The sequence below is a fragment of the Podarcis tiliguerta genome, assembly GCF_965153285.1.
Source record: "Podarcis tiliguerta genome assembly, chromosome: Z".
In the NCBI taxonomy this organism is placed as follows: domain Eukaryota; kingdom Metazoa; phylum Chordata; class Lepidosauria; order Squamata; family Lacertidae; genus Podarcis; species Podarcis tiliguerta.
Genome location: NC_139553.1, coordinates 21761443 through 21784084, shown reverse-complemented (window position 1 = coordinate 21784084; position 22642 = coordinate 21761443). Strand labels below are relative to the sequence as shown.

At 44.7% G+C, this 22642-nt stretch overlaps 2 protein-coding genes across 2 annotated transcripts in view; one reads left to right on the top strand and one right to left on the bottom strand.

Annotated features, from left to right (window-relative positions):
- The window catches only part of ZDHHC15 (zDHHC palmitoyltransferase 15), a 36782-nt gene extending 16050 nt beyond the window's left edge, over positions 1 to 20732 (bottom strand). The window contains exons 1-5 of the mRNA XM_083423956.1: positions 20545 to 20732; positions 4002 to 4028; positions 3584 to 3678; positions 2029 to 2149; positions 321 to 390 (exon numbers count right to left, since the gene is read on the bottom strand). Of these exons, the coding sequence (XP_083280082.1) occupies positions 321 to 390; positions 2029 to 2149; positions 3584 to 3678; positions 4002 to 4028; positions 20545 to 20662 (431 nt within the window). The 5' untranslated portion in view covers positions 20663 to 20732. The remainder of the gene's footprint in view (positions 1 to 320; positions 391 to 2028; positions 2150 to 3583; positions 3679 to 4001; positions 4029 to 20544) is intronic.
- A 499-nt stretch (positions 20733 to 21231) lies between these two features.
- Positions 21232 to 22642, top strand: part of LOC310669943 (uncharacterized protein) — a gene marked incomplete at its 3' end in the record, with an annotated part of 79959 nt that continues 78548 nt past the window's right edge. Inside the window, exon 1 of the mRNA XM_083424408.1 lies at positions 21232 to 21445. Within this exon, the coding sequence (XP_083280534.1) occupies positions 21434 to 21445 (12 nt within the window). The 5' untranslated portion in view covers positions 21232 to 21433. The remainder of the gene's footprint in view (positions 21446 to 22642) is intronic.

Below are 22642 nucleotides of genomic sequence, written 5' to 3'. Positions count from 1 at the left end.
ATTCAAAAAGAAACAGGTGTGGGTGCAGGGATATGCATGCTCTGTTAGTACTTAACTAGCAAAATAGACTCAACAAATTAGAAGGTGGGGACAAACACAAAAGGGAACACTTGCTGGTATCAACAGAAAAGACTGAAGTTCTTCCTCATACACAAATATGTGTGGGTGTGGACTGCTCTGGTCTAATGGATTAATAGTAAAATGATGCCCAAATGTAGACAAGCCCATGACTGCCCTATCTTTCTCCTTGAAGCATCAAGAGCTAGCTTTCTTCTTCATGAGTGGAGTTATAGTGATGTAAATCATTCTGGTAAACTTACATGGCACAAACCGAACAGTGATGGCAGCGGTCAGGTTTGATGAGCTGGCATCTATCACAGAATCGAATCGCTGCAAAGAAGCACACCCCATAATGCCTTCATTAGCCATAATGGGAGTGAGCAAATCTCACTCTCAACAGGCAGCTTTAAGCAAGACCATTTCCTCTGATAATACTGCCTGATTTTACAAGCTTGATTGATGCTTTGAAATGCATAAAATAAATGCTATTTGTTATTAACAGTCCTATGAAATTGGAAGCATGAATATGAAGACAATCAAGGCATTAACAGTAGCTTGAAAGATTTAAACACTTCAGTAAGGAGCAAACATTAGATACAAAATATGTGATGGGGCTTTGCATGTTTCACAAGCGTAAACCACATTTGGCTTTAGACCACCTGGTTGAACTAGACTTCATGAATGACTTCTTTTTGCTTACTGCAAATTAAAGTCCTACTATTAAAAGCAACCAGTTCTGAGCTGGCAGTTCTTGTTAGTTTCTAGGAACAGAGAAGTATAGAATTCTGATGTGAGAAGGCTAAAATTAGCCATGTATATGGCCATGATGTCCTACACTGTGCTGGATGCAATTAATTTTTTCAAGTTTAACAGGAGCACTTGTCAACCTGGTGCCCTCCCCAAGTTTTAGAATACAACTCCTATCAGCCCCAGTCAGCATGGCCATACTGGCTGGCGTTGATGGGAATTGTAGTCCAAAACATCTGGGGGTGACTATGGAATCAAGCTGCTTCTTAATTGATCATAATATGGATCCATTGTCTACTTGTGACCAGTGGTGGTTCGAATCCCCACTCAGTCATGAAGCTCACTGGGTGAACCTTAGGCCAGTCACAACTTCTCAGCCTACCTCACATGTGACGATAAAATAGAGAGGGGGAGAAATGTGTGTGCCACATTGTGCTCCTTGGAGGAAAAATTTGGGAGATATATATATAAAGGTAAAGGTACCCCTGCCCGTATGGGCCAGTCTTGACAGACTCTAGGGTTGTGCGCCCATCTCACTCAAAGAGACTTCTGGGTCACGTGGCCAGCCAGAGCTGCACACGGAAACGCCGTTTACCTTCCCGCTAGTAAGCGGTCCCTATTTATCTACTTGCACCCAGGGGTGCTTTCGAACTGCTAGGTTGGCAGGCGCTGGGACCGAACAGCGGGAGCGCAGCCCGCCGCGGGGATTCAAACCGCTGACCTTTCAATCGGCAAGCCCTAGGCACTGAGGCTTTAACCCACAGCGCCACCCGCGTCCCAATATATATATATATATATATATATACACACACACACACACACACACACACACACAAAAAAAAAAAAACTACCATGGGACCTTCCTGAAGGAAGTGAAGTGCATACTCTACCATTGGACTACTGATGTTTTAAGAGCACAATTCAGGTCTGAAATACAGTTAAATCTCTGAATGTATACATCAGCTGGAGACTGAAGCAGCATATGGTAACAAAGCATTGAACCACTTTCTTACAAATCAAGAACATCTTTAAGGGATTTCCTCTCTACTACAAAGACTGACAGAGAAAGTTAAAAGGAAATCCTTTTAAACTATTATGATTCCCTTCGCATTAAGGTTCTTAAAGTCAAAAGGGCAAGGACATGTTTCATGAGGTGGGTTGCTGGTGTGTGCCGCTTAGAGTGATGAGGTGGACATTTCAAAGGCTGTCTGTGCAGCTGACCTCCATTCCCTGCTCTCGTGTACACCGGCAATTTCCGTGCCATTTCGGCAAGGATCTGCCTCTGTCCCTCTGGTCTCTCTTCGTTCTCATATCGCTCCTTGTCAGCATAAGACATGTGGAACTGGAAGAAGAAGAAGAGGATTTTATTTATTTAAGACATTTATATACCACTTAGTCATTTGCATTTCTAAGTGGTAAACAAGAGGCAAAGCCCCAAAACAGATTGCATAAAATACGGGAAGGTGCTGAATTGAACACCTTGACTGGGCTTGCACAATTGCTACATCTAAAGCGCTACAGAGCTGAGTGACTTTATCCCCAAAATGCAGTGCAACACACTCACAGCATGCTACCAAGTGCTTCGGGGGTGGTGTGTGTGTGTGTGTGTGTGTGTGTGTGTGTGGTGTCATCCAGCACTTCTGGTACAGTTAGCCTTGGGGCCACATGAAATAACTGCTGGACAGTTCACCGAGAAGGTGATGCCGGCAGCAAAGTAGTTCTTCTCCACTGCCTTCAGCACCACTTCTCAGGCAGAGTTGTATGAACGAGTAAGCGTTTGATCATCTTTGGAGCAAGTTTTCCGCCATCTGCCACAACTCAGTAAACCATGGTGCAGTGCAGGCCCTGCAGCACTGGAGTGATGGTATTGACAGACCAATACCAGGGTCACTGGCTCTGTCCACAGGGAAATCCCCCAGAACAAGCAGGAACCTATCTGGCTCCATTAGTCTTTGGAGACAGACCATCCAGAGTCGTCCCCAACCACTAATGGTTTGGCTGTTGTCAGAAGTCTGAACTTTGCCAGGAAGTAGTCAGACTGTGACAACAGGGTTATAGCCACCCCTCTCTCCACTAAGGACAAAGACTAAACCAAGGATATGCCCTGTATCTAGCACAGTTACATGGTCGCCATGGAGTCTGCACAGGTTTCAACCAACTTGTTATAATAACACAACTATAACTAACTTTATGGAGGCATGCTACTATAATATACAGTCAAAACTCGGGTTGAAGTTGCTTCAGGTTGAGCATTTTCGGGTTGTGCTCCGCGGCAACCCGGAAGTAACGGAACATGTTACTTCCGCGTTTTGCCGCTCGTGCATGCGCAGACGCATTCTGCTCTGGATGCGAATGTGGCTCCAGAACGGATCCCATTCGCATCCAGAGGTACCACTGTAGTTAGTTATGTGATAGTAATGTAAGCTACCACAGACAGCCCCTGACAAAGAGTCATTTGACTGAATCACATTGGGATTACAATTAGTATCAATAAATGTGATTCCAGCACTTGTTAGATTTTTGTCTCTTCCTGTTCTGGTGGGTTTTTTAAAGGATCTTGTAACATACCTAATCATCTCATGCTGCATCTCTCTCCCCCCACCCACTGTTGATCTGTTTGCTCTCAGGCTACTGTGGGGGCAGCAGGTGGCTCTGGCCAGGGGTGTTGCCTGAGTTTGGCTAGTCATTCTTAAGGCTGAAGAGGGTGAGGCAGCAGAACTAACTCTTGATTCAACTGCTTCCTTTGCTGCTCCAGAGCATCCCTGCTTTTTTTTACCTTTTTGTCCGGTTGTTGTGGAGGAGTAAATATTGACTTCCAATACGCCCATATGAAGAACAGGAAGATCACATGGAATATGGTGAGGTAGGCCACTAAAGGAGAAAAAGAGCAATCAGGAAGACATAGAGGGGCACTGATTCCCCCCATCCCTTTGTTTTAATGCTTGGCTTCCAAGACAGCCTAGTCTTCAGGGAGATGAATAAATGAAAAAGCATGAACTCTTCCTCAAGTTAGGTGATTGACAGGGAAATATTTATCTGTTCTACAAGAAAACAAGATATACCTAGTGGAGAAATTGGCCTGTGCAAATGACAAAGGACGCTAAAGGCCAAAGTACACATGATGGTGTTAAACACTTAACGCTGCATGAAGCTTCCTTCACCCCTCAACTGAAAATGCGTAAACAGCCACATACCTTTTTCTATGGAATTGGTCATAGTCACTGAAAGAGAAGAGGAAAACAGAAATCATATACAATGAAATGAAAAAGATGTTTAAGGTAACTTTTGTTTTAAAAAAACAAGAAGATTTTCTTTTAGGAATTATGGGATTGGAGTTACCTAAACAATATAAATATTTATTTATGTATGCAACCACTGCTGTAAGAATGGTATTTGCCCAAAGATGGAAGGAGGAAGATGTCTCATCAAAAGAAGAATGGCTACAGAAACTAACGGAATATTCAGAAATGGTGAAACTTACTGGAAGAATAAGAAATCAAGATAACAAAGTCTTGAAGGGGGAATGGAAATTATTTATTTAATATTCACAAACTCATCATAAACAAACTAAGACATTAGCAGGATTAATGTAAAAATGTGCAGTACTGAAAACATACATGAAATGGATGAAAATAAAATATAACATAGATTTATAATGGGATATGCAGGAAAATAAATATAAGGAACCACAGAAAGAGGGGGAGGGAAGTCAAAATATGATATATAAAGATGATTCTGTTTGAAATGTTTATTTGTCATAAATGAAAATTATAAATAAATAAATACCACCTCTAGCGCAGGGAATAGACTTACCATATTTTTCGCTCTATACGACACACTTTCCCCCCTCCAAAAATGAAGGGGAAATGTGTGTGCGTCCTATGGAGCGAATGCAGGCTCCTTGGCTTCAGCAAAAGCAATGCGAAGCCTCCAAAGCGCAGAGGGAGCGCTCCCTCCGCGCTCTGGAGGCTATGCGTTGCTTTCGCTGAAGCCTGGAGAGCGAGAGGGGTCAGTGTGCACCGACCCCTCTTGCTCTGCAGGCTTCCAAGGTAGCTGCCTGAAGCCTCCAGGGCGCAGCGGGAATTCCCGCTGTGCGCTGGAGGCTTTGGGTGAACGCACCTTGAATGCACCTTGTTTTAGAGTGGAGAACAAGAAAAAAAAATCTCCCCCTCTCTGCGCAGCGCCCCTTCAGCGAAGTGGCAGGAGAAATGGAAGGGGCTCCGTTTCTCCTGCCGCTTCGCTGAAGGGGTGCTGAGCAGAGAGGGGGAGAATTTTTTTTTCTTGTTCTCTCTCTCTAAAACAAGGTGCTTTCTATGATCCGGTGCGTCCTATGGAGCAAAAAATACGTTAGTTTTATTCTATTCTCTGTAAAGCTTTTCATTACAGTGGTACCTTGGATAAGATACGCTTCAGGTTACAGACCCCGCTAACCCAGAAATAGTACCTCGGGTTAAGAACTTTGCTTCAGGATGAGAACAGAAATCGTGCAGCAGTGGTGTGGTGGCAGCAGGAGGCCCCCATTAGCTAAAGTGGTGCTTCAGGTTAAGAACGGACCTCTGGAATGAATTAAGAACTTAACCCGAGGTACCACTGTATTTCATTTTATAATGCATATAAAACAGAGAGAACAATTATAACAAGGGAATGTACATAGTGGCGTGCATGCAAACCTGTACCACAATAATTAACATTAACATAACGTAAAAAAAAGAAGAAAAAAAGAGAAGAGAAAGACATGTTTTACACAATATGCAAAACGTCCTGAGGTAGTTCCTAACATTTCATGCACCTTTTAGAAATCCCATACATAATGGGGATTACAACTATTCTCCATGAATGAGAAGTCATGTGCTGCTTAGGATGCTAAATTATATTTTATATATGTAGTCTTTCCGCTCTTAAATAGTAGGTATCTAATCAAGAAACCTTTGCATGCCTCACAGTGTTTGCACTGATCTCCTTTGCTGAATTGCTTCTGAATATATTCTATATTTACCCTTTATTCTGGGCATTTGACACTCAAGAGGCATATTTTTAGGGCCCACCTTATTTTGTGATTGTAAGTTGTTCTAAACTGTTTTTAATATTGTGTTTTAATGTTGTAACCCGCCCTGGGACTTTGGGGTGAAGGTTAGCTAATAAATAATATATACACACATATATACATATAATAGGCTCAGGCTGAATGTGGCTGAAAGCTTATGCCCATGATGTCCTAATGCATTTATGTCCTAATGCACTTGTTAATCTATAAGGCACCACAAGATTCTAGTTAATTTTTGCTGCAAGAGACAAACACTGTTACCCTTCTGGAAATTAAAATACTGTTAAATCCAAGGGTTGTAATTCACTGAGGATTACCCAGCTTGAACCCTCCATTTATGATTATCCCCAAAGCCCCCATGACTTCTCAAAAAACTGCCTCCCCCCTGAGATAAACTTACATGAAGTAGTGTTGACATTTGCTAGCTGAATGGTAATAAAGTTGACCTTATCGTGATGCCATGTTTCCTCAAATGAACAAAATAGGAATTAATCTTTGGCTATTTCCAAATGCAGCGACTACAGTCCAGTCCTATTTCTCACCACTAAATAGAAATTATGTTCTGAAGGAAGTCAGTTCCTGCCTGACTGTGTGAATGATGAGCTAATAAGTATCCGCGGAAGGATGAAAGGGTATGTGATAGTAGATGAACATGATCTACTATTCATTTTTAACATCAGTTCCACTTTAACACCAGACCACATTCACCAAGGTCAAAAGATCTCACCCCCAAGCCCTTAACCTTGATCCCCACGCTCCCATTTCAATCAATAAAGTTCAAATGAATCGGACAGAGCTGTGAGAGCAGCTTTGCTGCCACTATGGCTTAAACTATGGAACAACCTAATGTAGTGCTTCTGTTTGCAAGAGATTGTATGTGCTCCATCTAGGGCTCCACCAGGCCTGTGGTTAGACTTATGGAAAAACCTTCTGCCTGGGACTGAGAGTGAAGAAGTTCCTCCCTGGCGCATAGTTAAACTATGGAACTTGTGCACATAGGAGTCAGTGATGGTCATAAACTTGGATGGATTTAAAAGAGGATTAGACAAATTCATGGAGGACAAGGCTATCAATGGCTACCAGTCAAGATGGCTAAGCACTGCCTCCACAGTTGGGAGTCAGTAATGCTTCTGAATGCCAGTTGCTGGAAACCACAGGAGGGGAGAGTTCTCTTGTACTCATGTTCTGCTTGCTGGTTTCCTACAGGCATCTGGTTGGCCACTGTAAGAACAGGATGCTAGACTAGATGGGCCAATAGCCGGATCTAGCAGGCTCTTTTATGTTCTTGAGGATGCTGCCAACTGGGAGGGGCGAGGGTGCAATGAGATTAAGGGCCACTATCTGAACGATAATCTTGGTCATTTGATTGCCCTTTTTACCCATTGCTGTCTTTTTTTATTTGTATATATTTTATTTGTATATATTGCTTGTTTTATGTTGCTATGGCCGTTGGCTAATGTGAATAAAGTTTATCTATCTATCAACTGGGAGGGGGCTGCTGCTCAGCAACATCTTCTGATTAATTCTTTTAAATTTTGTGACTTGGTATTGGCGTCAATACAACCATTAACTGCTTACTGAATTGTTTATTTTTACTATACTTATATGCTATTGTATATTGCTGATTATACTATTGAAAATGTTATTTACTCATTTTAACGCTTTATTATTTTGCACTCAATGTTGCTGTTGGCAAAACAGCATACAAATATCACATAAACTCAAAATAAAAAAACCCAACCAAATGACCAAATGGTTGCCAATACTACTCTCAAAAACATGCTGGTGATGGAAAGATTCACCACCCAGCCAAATCACACTCATATTTATCTAGATGATATTGTTCCACATAGAGGTGAAAGCAAAGACAACAGCAGCTGTTAACACAAGCACATTTGATTTGTTTCAAGAGTACTTATTTCCAAGTAAGTACGCCAGGAAAGGAAGCTTAGGTAGAACGGTGAAATTGCACCCCATCCAGTTTATCAAGTTTCAGGTGCTGCACCACAAAAAAACACTCCAGTAAAACCTGCCTTTATAATCCCATTCTTTCAAAAATAATGCTTGAACTGAGGGGGGATTTACTGTGACAGGTGATCCAGTGATGGTTCTCACTTCTTTCTGAATTGGAGGGTTGCAAATAAGGATGTGGATTAAACCCTTTACAGTGCTTTTTCCGGGGGTACTCAAGGGTACACAGTACCAATATCTCTCTCCCCCCCCCCCCCATGTTTAAAGAGTGGCACTTACTGTAACAACTTTTTTTTTTTAAGAAGCACTGCCCTTACCCACACCTATCATTTGTGGATTGAATTTTTTTTTTTTTATCATGCTACATATGTTAATTGGGAAAGAGGATGAAATGGTTGCTCTCAAATTGGCTTACAAATGCCAGAATATATGTGTCAGAATATATATGCTTTTGATGACTGTTTTCTTGTGTAGTGATCACCATATGTAGCTTTTTTGCTTTTCACATCCTTCTAACTTCATTTCCTTCCAATTCCACCCCCACATGTATATATATATTGTTATAGTTTTTTTGGGGGGGGGTCAGTATGGGTGATACCCATTGGTTCCTTCAAAACCTGTGATGCTGTGTAGGTGATGGCAGACTCTACAGTGGTACCTCAGTTTTCGAATGTAATCCATTCCAGAAGACTGTTCGACTTCTGAAACATTTGAAAACCGAGGTGCAAAGGGCTGGTTGCAAAGTCAATAGAGAAAATTGAAATAAAGCTCAGCAGAAGCCATTCAACTTCCAAGGCACATTTGAAAACAGAAGCATTTACTTTCGGGTTTTCGATGTTGGAAACCGAAACGTTCGACTTCCAAGATTTTCAAAAACCATGGTACCACTGTATGAGTGGAAACCAGCCAAACCTTTCAGCCAGTTCTGTATTGGCATTTACATTAGGAAGAGGCTGCCACATTGTCACAGAGACAAATGAGGCTTACCCCCCATACATAGTTGGAAGCAGCAACACGTTGTAAAGTGGAAGAACAAGAGGTTTTGAGGGTAAGATCTGGCTGATTCTAACAAGCTGGACACAGAGAGACATATCTGCTTTGTGCTGGATCCAAATTATGAGCTTGAGAATCTCCCTGGGACCAGAATGGGGAAGCAAGATCTGTTGGGCTGTTAATGCTGTGAGCCCTTCCATACTATGTGCAGGTGGCATATATGGGTAAATAAAACCATATACAGTGATACCTCTAGATGCGAATGGGATCCGTTCTGGAGCCCCATTCGCATCTAGAAGCAAATGTAACCAGCGATGGCATGTCTGCGCGCGCATGCGCGCGTCGCTTTTCGCCGCTTCTGTGCATGACGTCATTTTGAGCGTCTGCGCATGCACAAGCGGTGAAACCCAGAAGTAACGCGCTCTGTTACTTCCGGGTTGCCGCGGAGCGCAACTCAAAAGCACTCATCCCGAAGCACATTCAACCCGAGGTATGACTGTATTCTAAAGACATCACGATCTCCATTGACTCATTCCAAGGAAACCAATCTCTGGGTTAGTGCTGGAATCCCATGAGTTTCTCACCACTTGGAAATCTGGGTTCATGCAAAAATACATAACTGTAATTCAGGATAATACTTCATGCATATGATGAGGTGGACTAAAGCTCACTAACACGCCACCATAATTCTTTTAGGTGTCATGAGATTCTTTGCTGAGCCACCTGTCCTTATGTGTGTCTTTTCCCATTCAAATCACATACTCCTGCTACCACTATAACCACTCACCAGGGAATGAGGATCCCACATACAGTGCCAGACATGTATTCCTGCCCTCAGAGCCATACACACAACTGCTGATTTTGTCTTCCTTCCACAACTGCCCCGAACTGTGAACAATGAGGTAATATTCATCCACCACAGGTCAACTTAAGAGCATAAAAAAGCCTACAGGATCAAGCCAATAGCCCAACTAGCCTAGTCCAGTCTCACAGTGACCACCCAGATGCCTGTGGGAAACTGCCTCTTGTGGGAGCAAGTTCTATAGTTTAACTATGTGTTGTGTGAATAAGTTCTTCATTTTATCTGTACCTGAATCTCTAAACCTTCAGCTTCACTGGATGTCCATGACTTCTAGTTTTAAACTTATACTCTTAAGACTTTGCTATCAGCCAGGGAGGTACTTTTCTGTGATTACATAGACACACAGATAAAGAATTTGGAAGTATCATGGAATCTGGCATGGATGTTATACAGTGGTGCCCCGCAAGACGAATGCCTCGCAAGACGGAAAACCCGCTAGACGAAAGGGTTTTCCGTTTTTCAATGCGCTTCGCAGGACGAATTTCCCTATGGGCTTGCGTCGCAAGACGAAAATGTCTTGCGAGTCTTGAGATTTTTTTCCGCTCCCCACCCCCTTTTCGTAAGCCGCTAAACCGCTAATAGCCTTTTAGCAGCTAATCCGCTAATCCCTTAAGCCTTTAATAGCCAATAATAGCCGCTAAACCGCTAATAGCGCTAAGCCGCTAATAGGGTTGCTTCGCAAGACGAAAAAACCGCTAGACGAAGAGACTCGCGGAACGAATTAATTTCGTCTTTCGAGGCACCACTGTACTGTGCTTTAAGGATGTTCTCATGCCATGTTAGAATATATGCATATACATGTCTGAAGGAGCTCTCAATGCACTCTTTACACAGCAGCAATCACAACTGGAAGTGTGCACATCCTTCTTTTCAGGTTATAGCTGCACACATCTTTTGCTCCTAGGGTTGCTTTCATAACTGAAGCACAGTAAACAGTACTGTGTACGAACTTTACCTTTAAAGCACATTCCTTCTTTCCCTGAAATAATTCTAGGCCCTGTTGGTCGGAGTTACACTTCTCAGAAGCTCTTAATGAAAGATGGCAGGATTCAATAAAAGATGCTGCAAGGGTCAGGCAGGAAGTCAAGCAGGTTATATGTCATTTTAAAATGCCATTCCTGATGGCTTTTCAAGCTTATGTTGTCAAGTGGGGTTCCTGGCGGAGAGGACTTTTTTGCACCCTGTTGAGCTGCTGGAGGAGAGGGATCTGGCGGCTCAGTTCAGAAAAGGCAACTAATGGTGGGGAGGGGAGGGGAGGGGAGAGCACAGAAAATGGTGCATGGTATGGAGAAAGTAGAGAGGAAAAAGCTTTTCTCCCTCTTGCATTACACTAGAATAAAGGGTTATTCAACAAAGCTGAATTTGAGAAAATTAAAGAGAGACTAAAAGGAAGGACTTCTTCACATACTGTATACTCAAACTGTGGAACTCACTGCCACAGGGCATAGTGATGGACAGCAACTTAGATGACTTTAAGAGGGGGTTGGACAGGTTCATGAGGAATTAGGCTATCAGTGGTTGATAGTTTTGATGGTCGTGTAATGTCTTTAGTATTGGAGGTAATATGCCTCTGAATATCAGTTCCTGGGAACTGAAAGTGGAGAGAGTTGTGCTAATGACCCTCTTACAGGATTCTCAGGTAACCTGATTGGCCACCATAAGAACAGCATCTTGGACTAGATGGGCCTTGGTCTGATCAGGAGGGCTCTTCTGATGTCCTTATGCTCAGGTACTTGCACATGTCTCTTGCTCCATATGGAAAACATTACTCTTTTACATTATCTCTGTATAAACATTGCTGGCAGCTAGATTAAATGGATGTTCCTGTCTCTAGGCAAACCTGAATTATTTCTGCGTAAGCCTGAGCCCTGCCATAAAGTAGGTGTGAGGAGGAAGTGCTGTGTTCCTATGATCCAAAACCTGTTCTAGTTCACACTGTTTCCACGTTTTTCTTTTTTCTTAAAAAAAACAAAAAACAAGAACAGATGCAGAACTATGTTTCCAAGCTGTTTTAATTCTGGCCACTCTCAGGGTGTGCTGTAGGAAAGCTTTGTCCTTCCTTTGAGAAATCTGGGCAGCTGAGGCAGCTCCTGCCTTACTAGAGGGCTGATTAGAGTCTTCCTGAGCCTCATGCTGACTTTCCCAGCAGGACCTCCCTTGGCGCCATCAACCCCAAAAGTCGGCTTGAGAGAGAATGCTTGTTCTTTCCCCTCCTTCCTGACATGGCATAATACTCCAGCCGGCAACACATCCGCCCGCTCTCATTCTCATGCTGTGGCAGCATCCGCAAGCTGGCCGCTCGAACAAAGCCCCTCTGGAGCCTGGATTCTTATCCAAATTCTCCAGCAGGGGTTGCAATATTAATGCGATGCTATATTCCCCCTGGAATAGAGAGCATCGATGCCACATTGATTTCCAGCTCCTGTCTGTCTACTAGGGAGCGGAAGACAAAGGGGGATGAGTCAGAGAGGACCCTACACTGTTGACATGTCTGAAACTGATCACATGCTGCTGCGGCAGGAGAAGAGCCAAGATCATCCTGGTCCGTTCAGTCAATTCAGGCAATTTAATTAAAATAATTTACCCTAATCTAGAGAAATGTGTGACATTTAGAGCAAACTAAATTGTACAAAAACTGGGGATGTGGGAGGCAGAGGAATCAATTGCTATAAATACTTTGCATTGTACAGATGTGTATGTTTTAAGATGTGTCTTTAAACACCTGGCAGGCCTCTGCATGCAGCCTGTTTGCTTTTCACACTGGGTGCAGCTACTCAGGATTTATTTACTTACAGTACAAATGAACTCTCTGAATAACCTCACTGGCCGAATAATCAACCCTGTACTACAGAAGAAGCTGTATTCTGCTCCCATCTGCAAGGAGAAAATAACCAAATCCTTGTTTTAATCAGTTGCATGTGTCTTTCTCCACAGGAAATTTCACGTTCTCATCTTCTACTTAGATTCATTTATGTTTTTTTAGAGGGGAGGAAGTAGGCTGCATGTGAGACCCACTAAGCATGGGTCATTAAAGGAACGAAGGAAGTGGCTCTGTGCCAGAGTACAAATGGGTGGGCCTCCCACCTTCAACCGCCTATCAGTTAGAAAGACAAAAGGCCACAGTTGAGAGTTGAGTGATGTGAGCTAGAAGCTGGATGCAAAAGCTGCAGGCTGGAAAGGCAGAGAGAGAGAGTGCCAAGTCTGATTTCTGTTGGAATCCCAAGGCTGTGGCTACGGGAGAAGAAGTATCTTCTTGGGGTGTTAATGCTGCAAACTCTTCCATTGTAGGCTCAAGTTGTATGTATGTGTAAATAAACCACATATCATAAAGACACCAGAATCCACTGTGTCTTATTTCCAAAAGGAAACATGAATTCTGGGTAAGTGCTTGGAACCCCTGAAATCTTGCACCACTTAGAGATTGGGGTGACATGCAACACTGGTGTCAATAGTGGGGTTCATGTTTCCTGGAAGAGGTCCCGTGAGCAAGGTGTATCTAAGTGGAAATGGAGGAACAGCAACATTCTTGCAGCAGTTCAGGTTGATGCTCCGGCACCACCAGCAGCAGCTACTGGAGCAGCAAGGTCAGCTGTTTGACAATATGCTCCAGTAGCAATGCCAATAACAGATCGAGCAGCAGAACCTTATGAGCTGCACCTAAGGGTACTAAAGGAGTCTGCAGATGTAATCTCAGAGCCTCTGTCTATAATTTTTGAGAATTCATGGAGAAAAAGTGAGGTCCCTGCAGATTGGAAGTGGGCAAATATTGTCTACATCTTCAAAAAAGGAAACAAGATGACCCAGGAAACGATCAACCGATCAGCTTAAGATTGATACCAGGAAAGCTCCTAGTATAGATAATTAAACAATTGGTCTGTGAGCATTTAGAAAAAGATGCTGTGATTACTAAGCTCAAGCATGGGTTTCTTATCAACAAGTTATGCCAGACCAATCTCATCTCTTTTTTCTTTTGACAGAGTTACAAACTTGGTGGATTAGGGGAATGCTGTGAACATAGTGTATCCTGATTTCTGTAAGGCTTTTAAAAAGTCCCCCATGATATTCTTGCATAAAACTTGGAACTGACAAACTGTGAACTGAACGAGATAACATAGGTGGATTTGTAGCTGGTTAACTGACCAAACCCAAAGACTGGTGGTTCCTTCTCATCCTGGGGAAAAAGCGACAAGTGGGGTGCTGCTGGGTTCTGTCCTGGGCCCATTGTTGTTCAACATATTTATAAATGACTTGGATGAAGGTATTGAGAGAACGCTAATCAAATCTGCAGGTGACACCAAACTGGGAGGGGTAGATAACGATGCAGAACACAGAATCGGGATTCCATATGACCGTAACAGATTAGAGAACTGGGTCCAAAATAACATTATGAATTTAAATAGGAACTTATGTCAGGTTCTACACATAGGCAGGAAGAAGCAGTTGCACAAATATAAAATGGGTGACCCCTGGCTTGCCAGTAGTATATGTGAAAAGCTTCTTGGGGTCTTAGTAGACCACAAGTTTAATGTATGGGACAGCTGCATATTACTGCATTGCAGGGGGTTGGACTAGATGATCCTCTGGGTTCCTTCCAACGCTACGATTCTATGATTCTGTGATTCTATGAGTCAACAATGTGATGCAGCAGCAAAAAAAGCTAATGCTATTTTAGGCTGCATCAACAGAAGTATAGTGTCCTGATCAAGAAAACAGTACCACTCTCTTATGACTTGGTCAGACCACACCTGGAGTCCTGGGTCCAGTTCTGGGCACCATCATTTAAGAAGGATATTGGCAAGATGGAATGTGTGCAGAGGAGGGTGACCTGGATTATCAAGGGTCTGGAAATGAAGCCTTATGAGGAACATTTGAGGGAAATGGGTATGTTTAGCCTGGAAAAGAGAATGAAGATAGAATAGCCATCTTCAAATATATAAAGGGCTGTCACAAGCTTGTTTTTTCTTGCTCCAGAGGGTAGGACCTGAACCAATAGCTTTCAAGTTACAAGAAAGGAGATTCTGACTAAACACCAGGAGGAAATTTCTGAAAGTAAGAGCTGTTTGACAGTGGAACTGGTTCCCAGGAGAGGTGGTGGTGGACTCTCCATCCTTCGAGGTTTTTAAGCAGAGGTTGGATGGCCGTCTCTCATGTATGATCTAGTTGAGATTCCTGCATTGCAGGGGGTTGGACTAGATGCCCTCCAGTGTCCCTTACAACTCTACAATTCTATGAATCTATTATTCTAACTACTGATTTAATGAAATGAAGTAGCTGCAAGCAGAGTGAGTAAGACAAGTGTGACTATGGGAGATGGGAGCCCTTCCTGATGAGATGCTACAGGGAGTTGAAAGTGACCTGCTTTGAAAGAGTTACAAACTGCAAGGCACCCAGATGGAAGGGGTGGCTGCAGAATGTAAGCAGCAATTTACTAATGTGGATCTGAATTTCAATGGCATCCTAGCTACAGACATTGTTGAAGGTGTAGGTCTACTGGAGGTGTTAAGTAACTGAAGCAAAACCACAAAGCATTGCTAGGAGTGAATTATCTGTAACTTCCATATCCCCATCTCACAATGAAGAATGCACAGAAGTAGATGGCACATCCAGAATACAAAGCATCTGATCTTCTGCTTCGGTGAGACAAATTCCACAAATGTATTATTGTCATGATCCTTTAAATTTCTTAGTTACCTTTCTCAAAACAACCCAAGGCAACTCACAGAAATACAAAACATATACAATATACAAAGCTTAAAGCCAAAGAATGAATGAATGCATATTTTACTCAAAACAACCCCATCTCTCAAAAATTACAAGATCAGAACTGGCAGAATATGCAATTAACCAAACACAACAAGAGCTAAGGATCAGAAAAACAGCCCATCACATACTGTAAAATGCCTGAGTGCACAGAAACATTTTAACGCAGCAGCAGAAACAATAATGTCAGCGCCAAGCAGGTCTCACTGTAAATTTTAATCATTTATGTTTTAAAAAATCAGGGAGCCCTGAGGTATTTTAAAGACTATCACATGGTAATTATGACATTAGGTTCTACGTGATACATGGTATCAAATCCACTCAAAAGTAAGACATATAGCTGCACACATACACACACATTAGAGTGAGTTTAACTATGCACTGCATGAACAACTGAAACAAATAAGATTCCATCAACAGAGGTCAACAAGCACACCATGCTATGTACTTGTTTAGCCCTACTGATTTTCTTGACGAAAGACACTCCTGTGAAAGCCTTCACCAATTTGGTGACCTCCACTATCCTGGCTGCAGTTTATGGAAGTTGTAATCCAAAACATTTAGAGGGCACCAGGTTGAAGGAAGCTACCCTATAGGCAGCCCTCAATTTCCACAACACCACAAATGAAACAATTACTACTAGTAAACAAATAGGATGTATGGCTGCTGCTGCTGCCAAAAGCTGCCACCCCGTGCCTCCCCTTCCCGTCAACAGTCATTACAGTGGTACCTCGGGTTACAGATGCTTCAGGTTACAGACTCCACTAACCCAGAAATAGTACCCTTGGCTAAAGAACTTTGCTTCAGGATGAGAACAGAAATTGTGTGGCGGCAGCAGGAGGCCCCATTAGCTAAACAGTTTCAGGTTAAGAATGGACCTCCAGAATGAATTAAGTTCTTAACCCGAGGTACCGCTGTACTGTGCTTCTAGTTTCTCAGCCTTGCAAATGACAGCCTAAGAACTGAAGCTGTGGTGGGTTGGGGACACTCACAGCAGCACAATATCACAGCACACACATTTTTTTATTCACAAGCCAGGCGGGTGATTTGGGCTGCAGCTATACATCCTCGGTAGTCACTAATTCCAGCAAGGGTTAACCGACCCAAGTCTTGATTCACAGCAGACCAAATGGTTCCAAATCTATGCATGAACCCCAGCTCAGAGAACCCTATGCTCTGTTGAAGAAGACTGCTAGCTCTTACAGCTGTGGAGAAAATCTTGACAATGTCTAAGCAGACTCTGCTAGAGGCTCTGAAAATAGGGGAGAGGAACGATTTCTGCACATTTCCATAATTACCTACTGGTGTGCTTGACTCTTCTTAATTATGTTGTAGGTTTGGGGAGCTTAGTCTGGATGATGCACTGAGACCCTTCCAATTCGTGGGGTACAATATCCAGTGAGGGTTAGAATCTAATGGAGGAGGTTGGCCAGAAAAGTTTCTCTGGAAGACAATAATGTAATGGGTGGGGCGTTTCCTCCACCCCCCCTCCTAACTGTTAGATAGGAGAAAAATAGCTAGAGTACAGTCATACTTCGGGATAAATACACTTCAGGATAAGTATTTATGGGTTGCACTCCACGACGACCTGGAACTAATGGAGCCCGTTACTTCCAGGTTTCGCTGCTCACGCATGTGCAGACAGTCAAAATGACGTCACAAGCATGCACGGAAGCAGTGAAACGCGACCCGCGCCGTTGCATCTTATGTTCTATTCAGGATGTGGATGGGGCTCTGGAACGGATCCTGTTTGCATCCTGAGGTACCACTGTATTATGTTGAGGGCAGAGCTGGAAGGAGACACAGACACATGGGTCTGCGACTGCGACTAATGGAGAAGCAAGATCTATTGGGGTATTAATCCTGTGAGGTCCTCTGTCCTATATTCAGGTTGTATACATCTGTAAATAAATATATCTGAAAGACACCACAGTCTTTGCTGACCTTCATTCCAAGGAAACAGAACCTGGGTAAGCACCTGGAACATATTACTTTGAGATGTTTGACACACACACACAACTCCCCCCACCCCCTGCAAAATCCACATACCTTCACCAAGTCAACAATGCTCTGGAAAGGTATGTGCCATGCCTATTTCTCACCCACTTCAGAAAAGGATCCAAGAAGACACTTCAGTGGGCAGTATTACCAGCAAGGCAGATCAAAGACCAGTACAGTACTGTTGTTGATAAATCAGCTATCAGGATTTAAATTTTTACTTCCGCCTGCTTTATTAGCTCCAGAGGGGGGGAAAGATGTGAATTTCCCCTCTGCATGTGCCAGCTTCTTCATGGAGAAGTCCTCAGTGATGTGTATACCGATTTTGTGAATGCATTGACACAGGCTAAAGGGAAATCTGTGCTAAAAATGCTGATCTGTTTATTCTTAAATAAGAATTCACAAGTGGAGGGAATGTGAACTGATTCAATAAAATGGAGGCTCAACCTATACCTGATGCTCAATTGCACGTATATTTACTCAAATTTTATCTTCCTTAGAAAAGCAACATAAACAACAAAATAACATATGCAGCTGTGGGAGAGCTGTGAGGACTAGACTGGGAAAACCAGGAAGTTTCTTCTACAAGTAAACATGTGTGCTGGGGAGGGGGCAATACCAACCAGCATGATCTCCAGAAGTGAAAGCAGCCTCCCACATCTCCTTGCTCAAGACAGCATCTGGCCTGAATGCTTTTGGAAAAGGGTGGGTGCAGGAAAGAACTACAGGTGACTGGCAGTAGTTTGGGCCTTAAGAAGCTGCCTTGACTGGTCATGTGAAACTACTCCTGCTTTAAAAGGCATGTGTTTTATTTATTTTGAAATGTATCTGATGTCTCCCCTGTCTGGCTGACAAAAATGTGATAAAACCATAATGAGAGTCAGTAAAATCAGTACAGCAATCATGCCAATTTACCCAAATGTCAAACAAAAGACCTATACAATGGTACCTCAGGTTACATATGCTTCAGGTTACATATGCTTCAGGTTACAGACTCCGCTAACCCAGAAATAGTACCTCGGGTTAAGAACTTTGCTTCAGGATGAGAACAGAAATCATGAGGTGGCGGCGCGGCAGCAGCGGGAGGCCCCATTAGCTAAAGTGGTGCTTCAGGTTAAGAACAGTTTCAGGTTAAGAACAGACCTCCAGAACGAATTAAGTACGCAACCTGAGGTACCACTGTAATAAGAGGCATTGGTGGACTTCTCTGTGAAGGCTCTTCCACAGGGAAATGACCACAACCAAGAAAGCCCTGATGAAGGCTTTGCATTACAGTGCATTCCTGGGTGCATGTCATTTCTGTATGTTACTTCCTATGCTATATGCATAGTCTTGGAAGGAAATATATTTCCTTCCAAGATTATGCATATAGCATAGGATGTAATATACAGAAATGACATGCACCCTGGAATGCACTGTAATGCAAAGCCTTCCTCCACCACAAAAAGAGCACCAACCCTCCCAAACATCATCTTTTCCACCCTAATAATGTAAGAAAATCCCTGCTGTATTAGACCAAAGGCCGGCTAGTTCATGTTGGTAGGAGAGGGAATGAGCATCAATATCTTCTCCCTTCTCTCACCTTGGATTCTTGGAAACTACTAGCTCTGTACTTTAAACTGGTGTGGCAGGGCAGGCATGTTGCCCAGGGAGACCTGGAGTCAAATTCTTGGCCTTGAAGCTTACCGGTTATTTCTCCTCCATTTAGCATCAAATCACTAGCTTTGCTTTCACCCAATTCCAACACAAGCTTCCCTCTCAGCAGGCTCATTTCCCCTCCCCGCTAACCCCATTCCCAATGATAAACCATTTCCAAATCTGATTTATTATTATCATCCCCATCATATTATCATAATTATAATGCCAACCATTTCATTCACAAATCAATTACTACAACATAATCTGAAGGGATGATAAAAACCAAGTCAACAGAATGCAAGCTGAAATATAATCCGCAGTATTCTAACTTGATGGTAAATATGTTTGATCTGTTTGGATCAGTGATAAATAAGCATGTTGACCATTGACAGAAACTGATGGTTTGGCCAGTTACAAACCAAGGTAATGTTTCTTTTTTCAAAAATCATGATTATCATTCCTATAGAAAGTCCATTGTTATTTTTATATAGAAACACCACAGTTTCTCTAGCAGAGCTAGGCAGCTTTGTTCTCCTGCCTCACACCAGGCTCTATCTCCCCTGCTACATCTGCTTCAGGTTTTGTGCAACACAATCAAGGCTGGCTCAAGAGGGTGGCAGGATTGCAGCAAAAACAGGAAAGGAAGAGGCCAGGCTAGAGAAAGAGAAGCATTGGGTTTGAATTCTCCCCACTGAAGACCGAGAACCAGGAAGTCCCTTGTCCCAACCTCGCTCCTGCTGAGAGCTCACAACCCTCTCAAGTGTCTTGAGGGGGCAACGCTGAACTACGAAACCTCTGTTAGGGCTTGCTGTGCAGTACAGCATAAGGACTCAGGGCCAGCCCAAGTCATTTCGGCACCTGAGGACCCCAAAATTGTGGTTTCCCTTTCCCCATCTGGGAAGAAGGGGGTCAGGGAAAACCCACAACAGGAACATGGGAGGTGGCGCGGGGGGGGGGCAGAGACCAACATTGGGATCTGCTGCCCCAGGCGGACCCTCCCGCCTGAGGGGGTCGCCTCACCTCGCAAACTCCCTCGATTACGCACAGTGGGCTCTTGCCTGCACCCCAGCAAGGGTACGCAGGGAGGTTTTCAGCCACCCCTTCAGAAGTTGATGCGGAGCTCGGAGGCGTCGCATTTACCCGGGAGGAAGCCCATTTGTGCCCTAGGGGGGCTTACTACCTGGGGCACAAAGTGCGCCCAGGATCCGCGCAGCCCCCTTCCTGTCTTTGCTCAGAGGGAAACCCCTGAATGTTCAGAGGGGCTCACTCCCAGGCAAGGCGTTTACCCACGAGGAAGCCCACCTGCCTCTGTGCGGGCGGGCGGGGGGGGGGACAAAGTGCGCTCGGGGTCTGCGCTTCCTCCCCTTGCCTTTCCCTCCCGGTTACAACTCATGAGGAAGCCCGCCTGGTTCCAGTGGGGCTTGACGCCCAGGGAGAATCCGTGCCCCTCGCGCTCCACGCCCAGCCTCACCCAAGCAGAGCTCGAAGACGTAGGCGTAGTAGGACCAGAGCACCACCAGGGTGATGATGGCGACGGGAACCCAGCCGAATACCCGCTGGCAGCACCGCAGACCCCTGGACAGTGCCATCTTCTCCCCGCCCGGCCCGGCCTGGCGAGGCGGCGGAGGCACATCGGCGGTCCATTTAGCGAGGCTGGAAGGCAGGGGCGGGGCGCGGGGCGGGGCGGGCAAGGAGCCCGCTCGGAACTCGACTCCAGCGCCTGGGTGGGGCGGGACCAGGAGAGGGAGGAGGCGACACTTCGGGAGCCACACTTCGGGGTTCCCCGTCGAAGGCGCCTTTTGCTCACCAGGCGCCATTCGCGGGGCTGCCTCGAGCATGTAGGCTGCCTCGCGAGGCTTTGGAGCCCTCGGCGGTATTAAAGCTGCCGAGAGGTCAATGGGATTGTTGTATTAATTAATAATTAGGTCACTTAATGCTGCCGCTGCAGCCAAACAAGCCCATGCGGGCCCTTGGCATCCTCAGCCTGGAGCCAAGCCTGGGGGGGGGCACCAACGCAAAGAACATAGGACATAGAGTCGATCAGTTCCCCCACCTAAATTGGAGGTGAAATGGAAACCTGAAGCGGAGGGCTGCTTGTAGCATTCTAATTTCTCTATCTCTTTGGTGGTAGAGTCAGCGGTAAGGCGGGGCGGGGGAGGCGGGGCTTGCAGCACTTTTCATCCAGCTGTTCTGCAGCGCCATCTAGTGAGGACTTTTTCAGGAACCGCAAACCACTTGGCACTTCAGTGACCCATTGGACGAACTCTGCTTACATGACCCGAAAAGCTGTCTGTGGACAAATGCCGTCTCCCTCAGCATGAAAGCGAGATTACCTTTACCATTACCTTACAGCACCAGGCATGGGAAGACAGGCAAGCCTCTCCAGACTTCATCTAGTGAAAACTACTTGCTATACTGGTTGAACATACTGGGAAAGGGGGCAGAGAGGCAACACACCATGCCTGAGGTTAGGAGATAACAGCACGTGATAGCTGTTAAATGTTCAGAAAAAGTCAGAAGCCCAAGGCAGTATAAGTTCCTCAACTACATTTATTCAACAATTGGGAGTGACAACAGCTCACTCATAGGAAAACAAGAACCAAACTGACTGGACAACGCAATAATAATGCCAAGCATGAACTGACCGTTGACAGTTGAAAGAGCATGCGCTTACTTGCTTTTAGAATGTTCATCTACCAACGCTTATACGATTGGTTAGAACGTGCCTTGTAACATAAACTGCATTAAACCCAATACATAACACTCCTCCCACCCCAACTTTCTAACAAAAGGAAAGGTGTGCCGGCCTTTTCCGCTCCTGCTGTGACCGTCGCGGTTCCTATGCCCAGGAGGTTCCTCCGGTACCCGCGGTCTGAGTGGGGCAGTCAGCGAGGCCAGCTCCGAAGGGGTCACTGCCAATGGAGCCACTGAGGATTCCAGCCTGAAATCGCCCTGCTGGGGTAACTCAGTCACCGGCAACCCGTCTGGTTCCCACCCTGGCCTGGGCACAGAATCTCCCAAAGTACCCATTTCTCTGTCCTCTGGTTCCGCTTGAAGTTCCGTGCTCTGGCTCTGATATGGCTGATGTGTCTCTTCCAAACCAGTCCCCCCTCCAACCATACCTTGTAGGAAACTGGACCTGTACAGTGGGCAATGATACCAGGGACCCAACCCTATTCGGACCCATAGTTTCGGAGGTACACAGTGTCCCCGGGGAGAACCCTCTTGAAGCCCCCCCCCGCACCACAGTGGATGGCCGTTGCTCAAGAACCTGGTCGGGGTGCATACAATCAAGGAGGGTAGTGAGCCTCCTCCCCTTAAGCAACTCCTCCGGGCTCCAGCCGGTCACTGCGCTTTGGGTGATGTGCTGGGCCAATAAGAACTCCGCTAACCAGAGAGTCCAGTCTCCATGCACCATGCGCCTAAGCGCATCTTTGGTAATATGGACCATGCGTTCAGCTTGGCTGTTAGTGGCCGGGTGAAAAGGAGCAGAACGAATGTGGATTCCATTATTGGTTACAAATTCTTTGAATTCTGCTGAAGTAAAAGTGGTCCCATTATTACTCACC